This window comes from Diaphorina citri, unplaced genomic scaffold (genome assembly GCF_000475195.1).
Source record: "Diaphorina citri unplaced genomic scaffold, Diaci psyllid genome assembly version 1.1 scaffold3036, whole genome shotgun sequence".
NCBI classification, from domain to species: domain Eukaryota; kingdom Metazoa; phylum Arthropoda; class Insecta; order Hemiptera; family Psyllidae; genus Diaphorina; species Diaphorina citri.
The window spans coordinates 1-7,173 of NW_007380448.1; the positions used below are offsets into that span (position 1 = coordinate 1).

Sequence of the window (7,173 nt, forward strand, 5' to 3'; positions counted from 1 at the left end):
TTACCGGTATTTTTTTAATCGATTTATCTCGGTATCTAGAAGTCGTAGAAGAAAAAGAAAAATTCAGTTCTTCCTTATGTTTCCTGCTCTATGACTTTGAAACATCACCCAAGTAAGCGCAACTGATCTATTGTTTTCTCACCTATATACTTATCTATTTCTCCGCTAGATGGCGCCACATTGGATTTGACTAGATTGGAACACAGCTTCTGATAGACGAGAGACAAATCAGCCGGGTGTAGAGAATGGAGGATTTGCAGTTCAATAGTCTCCAGATCGAGACCCGAGTGTGGCGAGAATTTTTGACCTGCAAGAGAGGTACAACACATGTCTGGTTGGAGACTTTGAAAAAGAAGTAGACTAGCTAAGTTTTTTTTTTTGTTTTTTTGTTTTTTGGTTCTCTGGACACCACCATTTTCGTGATCCTGGTAAAAAGACTTTTAATTTGATATATAGGTCGACTAGGTTTGGATAAGTCCTTCTATGGGGACAGAGTGACAGACAGACAGACACCGAAGCGAATACAATCTGATCCTGGTAAAAAGACTTTTAATTTGATATATAGGTCGACTAGGTTTGGATAAGTCCTTCTATGGGGACAGAGTGACAGACAGACAGGACTTTGAATAAAAGGAGTAGACTAGCTAAGTCTAGCTGGGGGATTATAACAGGGAGGATATAACTAGTATGAAATTTCCCTTACTAAAGAAATAGCAAAGATTGAGTGCGCCAGCCTAGTTAGCTTAGTTGGTAGTGCGTCTGCCTCGTAAGCGCTAGGCCGCGGGTTCGATTCCCGCCCGGGGCGGATTTTATCTTGGGGTCACAATCATAGTCTAGACTGGTTTAAGCAACCTGATTGATTGAAAACTCTGAAATCAACCAATCAACCGGTCGATCGCGGATTGATTTCAACCTAGCAATGTTTGAACCTGACAATATCAATATCATCTGACACACCCGATTACTCTAAACTTGTCTCTCATAAGGCAAATTGATCACAAGACTGTATTGAAAATTCAAGTCGATCTTTCTCTGAAAAGGTTGGGCACTAGGGCTATATGGTATGACTTGGCTTGATCTCGAACCACCAACCTCCACATCAGAAGTCCACAACCTACTCGTTAACCACTGAGGTTGGGGAAAATAATAGATCATTTTTCTCTCAGTTTTTAATGTTTTTAGTGATGAGGGTTTTACCCTAAATTTGGGGACAGGAAAATTCAGCAGCACGCGATTACCCAGATGGTCACCCATCTGGATACCAACCACGCGCAACGTTGCTTAACTTCAGTGATCCATTAGGAACTATTGCATTCAACGTGCTATCGCCACTGACTGAAAAAAATAGTTCTTGGTCAGATTAATTATTTTATTATCTGATATCCCCATCCGTGGCATAAGCTCCATGGCTTTTACGGATGGGTATACCATTTGTTGAATATTTATTTGATTGAGAGATTTGTTGAATATTTATTTGATTGAGAGATTGACAAGATTGAGAGATTTATTTGATTGAGAGATTTGTACAAAAAAACTAATAAATGGAAACTTAAAAAAAAAGAAAAAAAAAAACTGATCAGGAGTAAAGAGGTTAGTTAGACTCACCACAAATCCTACTGAACAGTTTGGACCAATCATAAAGTACTTGACATGGATTGGGTGACTCCTGACGTAGTAGAGTATGATAGTAGGAAGCTAATAGATTAGATGCTTCATTATAGTCACCCAGGACGTTGATCAAATAAAACACTTTCATCTGAAACATTAAGAACAATGAAAAAATTATCATGACCAAATGTAATTTTTCATTATTATTATCATCATTATTATTATTATTATTATTATTATTATTATTATTATTATTCCTAATATCCACTTGGTTCTGGTTCATGATTGTGCCTCTCCCTCTCTCTTTCTCACTATCTCTATCTCTCTATCTCTCTCTCTCTCAAACTTCACCTCAAACATCTTTAGTGGCAACCTCTTTGGTGGCTATCACCATTAATATCCTTTTTGTATTTATATTTTTCTCCATCCTTTTCATTGTTAAACCTATGTATGTACTTATGTTTGATGTAAATAAATGAGGCCTGTTTAAACTGTTGGCATAATGGGACTTTTAGTCTTAGCCGACAGTATAAATAAGGTATATATTAAATATTATAATTATATATAAATATAAGGTGGTACGTCAAAATCTCTGAAAATTTCAAGTGGTACGTGTTTATTAAAAGGTTGAGAACCCCTGTGCTAGAACTTTGGTTATATGCTAGAACTTTGGTTATATACTAGAACTTTGGTTATATGCTAGAACTTTGGTTATATACTAGAACTTTGGTTATATGCTAGAACTTTGGTTCTGAATAAATAAACTAATAAACTTACTTGCATATACAGCTTGGTAAGAGCAATATGAACTGCATGCGTTTCACCCACACTAAGGCTGAGGGACTCTAGCATCTTCTTATAATACATGATAGCTGCTTGGAAGTCTCGGATCTGAGTGGCATATGTTGCTAGTTGTCGATAGATAGCGTTAGTGCAGAGTTCAGGAGATTGATCCACACCTTGTTTCAGTACCTGATAGGCAGATTTGATGTCATTCGATTTCTCTTTGATCTGGAAAAGAAAAATATCGGCCTACTTTTTTGCCCACTCTGGGATTCGAACCCGGGTCTTACCTCTCCTAGTCTGTATGAGCTGTCTCGTGGTTTTCAAACTGTTAATACTCTCCGGTACTCTGCCCTTTCTGTCTTCCACTAGACCTTTGAGAGCATTGTACAGGGGGGTCTCTATAAGCTGGAGATTATTACTTAGGGCGATCTCCAAATGATGAGAAGCTTTGTCCATAGTACCCTGGAATTAATTCAGGAGTAGTGAAAGTGAAATATTGTAGGCATTTTTTCATTTATTTGCCACCCTAGTTAGCTTCCTTAGTAGCGCGTCAGCCTTGTAAGCGCTAGGCCACGGGTTCGATTTCCGCCCGCGGCGGACTTCATCTTGAACGGACAATGTTCGTTCTCGGAACGGCTGTCTTTCTGTCCCGTCTTCCTTCTCTTTTCGGGACGATAAGACCTTAGCAGTCACAGTACCCAATATTAAACCTCTTCAAAAAAATAATAATAATAATAAATAAAAAAAAAAAATCAGTTTTTCAGTGATTCAGGGTAGGATTTAACCCTTTGATACCTGGGGGGGCCTTACCTCTCGTACATACACCAGACAAAGCATCAGATGAGCCACACTATACTCAGGCCTGGACTCTAACATGTGACCTAGTATGACCAGAGCTTGCTTGTCGGAGTCCGGCCCTGTTTGTCCTATGTATAACTGAGCCAGGAGGAGACTGACAGATCTCAGGCCTGGTACCAGGGGGGTGAGGTGCTCCAAGAGTGAAATACAGGAGGTGGCACTGTCATTCTGGGGAGGAGGGAATAATATACAGGGTGTTAATAAAAATCTTTAGGTCTGGCTGGGGGACTTTAAACAGGGAGTAGACCAGCTTAGTCTGGCTGGGGGACTGTAAACAGGGAGTAGATCAGCTTAGTCTGGCTGGGGGACTGTAAACAGGGAGTAGACCAGCTTAGTCTGGCTGGGGGACTGTAAACAGGGAGTAGACCAGCTTAGAGGAATAATATACAGGGTGTTAATAAAAATCTTTAGGTCTGGCTGGGGGACCTTGAAAGGGGAGTAGACCAGCTTAGTCTGGCTGGGGGACTGTACACAGGGAGCTTACCAGCCCGAAATTTCTCTTGCTAAAGAAATAGCAAAGGTTGAGTGCGCAGATCGTCCACTCGTAAAATTTTATAGCCAAAACCAAATGTCAGCCCAAAAGCGATCACCCTAGGGCTGATTGAGAGGCTGACGAATAACACCGACCCCGTCTGTACACGAGAAATGGCGAGGAAAAAGAAGATTTATTTGAACGAGTTTTTCAACCAAAATTAAAGTCCCGTTAGAGAATTCAGTTAACGCGAATCTAATATTGATTGCAAAAACTCGCTAAAATAAATAAATCTTCTTCATCCTCGCCTTTTTCCGTGTTCAAACAGGGTCGGCATTTTTCGTCAGCCCTCAATCAGCCCGAGGGTGACCGCTTTTGGGCTGACTTTTGGTTTTAATACCATAACTTACCAATTTCAAATAGACAGCCAGGACACTTAGCAGTAGATCCACATTGAAATCAATGAGATATTGATATCCAAACGGTTGTTTGTACACTAGCGACATCTGGTGGTGTACTATAGCATCTAGACGGGCTGTAATATCACGCTGTGATTGGAGGAGAGAGATTTGTATGAGGGAGAGGTGGGGGGAGATCGACTTACTGGAGATTTCCGTGAGGAGATCTAACTGTTGAGAGATCTGAAACAATGGAGCAGTTGCAATTTGGTAAAAAAAAATATTAATAAAAGGTCAATTTCTATGAAAAAAGTTGTGAATAGTAAAAATCTGAGGTCAAAACTCCGAAAAAGTAACTTTAAAAGGTCGAAAATTCAATTTTTCAACTGTCGCTCTAATGAAAAAGTTCAAAAGAGTCGTGACGTGAGAGTTCATGAAATGCGCAGAAACGCATGCGCACAAAGAAATGAAGCGGGAGGAATCATGAACTATGACGTAATCGCGTACGGGAAAGTATGCCGTGACGTCAGGTATTTTTGAATCGATTTATCTCGGGATCTAGAAGTCGTAGACGAAAAAGGAAAATTCCATTGTTCCTCGTTTTTCCTGCTCTATGACTTTGAAACCTCACCCAAGTAAGCGCAACTGATCTATCATTAAAAAAGGTAAGTGGCAGCCTAATTGACTTGGGAGGTAGCGTAGCGAAGTCGATTCCCGATAAGGACTTCATCCTAACTGGGGATAAGGTTCGTTCTCGGAACGGCTAGCTTTTCCCTACCCTGTTTTCCTTCTCTCTTCGATTTCAGGACGATACTTAACTTTCGCTGTTACAGTTACCTTTAAAAAGAAGAACACTAGTAACTTATACAATATACAGTTAGGTACCAAATTTTGAAAAAAAAAAAAAAAAAAAAAAAAAAATTCGTTATTGGAACGGTTGGCTTTCTACTATCCTGTCCTCATTCTCTCTTCGCTTTCGGGAAGATAAGATCTCCGTTGTTAAAATTATCTCTAGAAAACGTCCCTTATTATAGGATAAGGAAAGTAAAAAACGGACCTATTGCAATGGAGGAGTTGCAATTGGGAAAATATTATTAATAAAAGGACAATTCCTACGTAAAATGTTGTGAAAAATCCAAATCTGAGGTCAAAACTCCGAAAAAGTAACTTTAAAAGGTCGAAAATTGAATTTTCAATTGCTGTTCTAACGAAAAAGTTTAATTAGTTGTGACGTCAGATTTCACGTCAATATGCGCAGAAACGCCATTTTGTGTATTCTTTTATCTTTGTTTTTTTATACCTTATCGTAAAAAAACTAAGATAAAAGAATACACAAAATGGCACATTTTATTGACTTTTAAAGTCTATTTCATAGTTTAAGTTATTTATCATATTGTATTACCACTGTTATTTATTGATTTATTGATATGCAAATAAATTACAAATTACAAAATTACAATTACGCTTGCGCACAAACACACGAAGCGGGAGTCTTGAATTATGACGTCATCACCTACGGGAGCGTATGCAGTGACGTCAAACTTCACGATTTACCGGTATTTTTTTAATCGATTTATCTCGGTATCTAGAAGTCGTAGAAGAAAAAGAAAAATTCAGTCTGGCTGGGGGACTGTAAACAGGGAGCTTACCAGCTCGAAATTTCTCTTGCTAAAGAAATAGCAAAGGTTGAGTGCGAAGATCGTCCACTCGTAAAATTTTATAGCCAAAACCAAATGTCAGCCCAAAAGCGATCACCCTAGGACTGATTGAGAGGCTGACGAAAAATGCCGACCCCGTCTGTACACGGGAAAAGGCGAGGAAATAGAAGATTTATTTGAACGAGTTTTTCAACCAAAATTAGAGTTCCGTTAAAGAATTCAGTTAACGCGAATCTAATATTGATTGCAAAAACTCGCTAAAATAAATAAATCTTCTTCATCCTCGCCTTTTTCCGTGTTCAAACAGGGTCGGCATTTTTCGTTAGCCCTCAATCAGCCCGAGGGTGATCGCTTTTGGGCTGACTTTTGGTTTTAATACCACTTAACTTACATCGACCCGTCCCATGATGGAACGATTATGGATTAATTGATTGATTAACTTACCAATTTCAAATAGACAGCCAGGACACTTAGCAGTAGATCCACATTGAAATCAATGAGATATTGATATCCAAACGGTTGTTTGTACACTAGCGACATCTGGTGGTGTACTATAGCATCCAGACGGGCTGTAATATCACGCTGTGATTGGAGGAGAGAGATTTGTATGAGGGAGAGGTGGGGGGAGATCGACTTACTGGAGATTTCCGTGAGGAGGTCTAACTGTTGAGAGATCTGAAACAATGGAGCAGTTGCAATTTGGTAAAAAATAAAAGGTCAATTTCTATGAAAAAAGTTGTGAATAATAAAAATCTGAGGTCAAAACTCCGAAAAAGTAACTTTAAAAGGTCGAAAATTCAATTTTTAACTGTCGCTCTAATGAAAAAGTTCAAAGAGTCGTGACGTCAGAGTTCATGAAATGCGCAGAAACGCATGCGCACAAAGAAACGAAGCGGGAGGAATCATGAACTATGACGTAATCGCGTACGGGAAAGTATGCCGTGACGTCAGGTATTTTTTGAATCGATTTATCTCGGGATCTAGAAGTCGTAGACGAAAAAGGAAAATTCCATTGTTCCTCGTTTTTTTTCTGCTCTTTGACTTTGAAACCTCACCCAAGTAAGCGCAACTGGTCTATTATTAAAAAAGGTAAGTGGCAGCCTAACTGACTTGGGAGATAGCGTGAAAGCGATCGGTAGCGAAGTAGATTCCCGATAAGGACTTCACCCTAACCGGATAAGGTTCGTTCTCGGAACGGCTAGCTTTTCCCTACCCTGTTTTCCTTCTCTCTTCGATTTCGGGACGATACTTAACCTTCGGTGTTACAGTTACATTTGAAAAGAAGAACACCAGTAACTTATACAGTTAGGTACCAAACTTAAAAAAAAAGAAAAAAAAAAAAAAAAAAAAAAAAAAAAAAAAAAAAAAAAAAAAAAAATATTATTCATAAAAT

General features: G+C 39.0%; 1 protein-coding gene and 1 pseudogene across 1 annotated transcript in view; both read right to left on the minus strand.

Annotated features, from left to right (window-relative positions):
- Window positions 1-1,218: 1,218 nt before the first annotated feature.
- LOC113471805 lies at window positions 1,219-1,336 on the minus strand (annotated as a pseudogene).
- Window positions 1,337-2,385: 1,049 nt separating this feature from the next.
- The window catches only part of LOC103519925 (tetratricopeptide repeat protein 21B), a gene marked incomplete at its 3' end in the record, with an annotated part of 12,461 nt that continues 7,673 nt past the window's right edge, over window positions 2,386-7,173 (minus strand). The window contains 5 exon segments of the mRNA XM_026831232.1: window positions 2,386-2,619; window positions 2,671-2,856; window positions 3,205-3,420; window positions 4,135-4,365; window positions 6,225-6,455. Coding sequence (XP_026687033.1) covers window positions 2,386-2,619; window positions 2,671-2,856; window positions 3,205-3,420; window positions 4,135-4,365; window positions 6,225-6,455 — 1,098 coding nt within the window.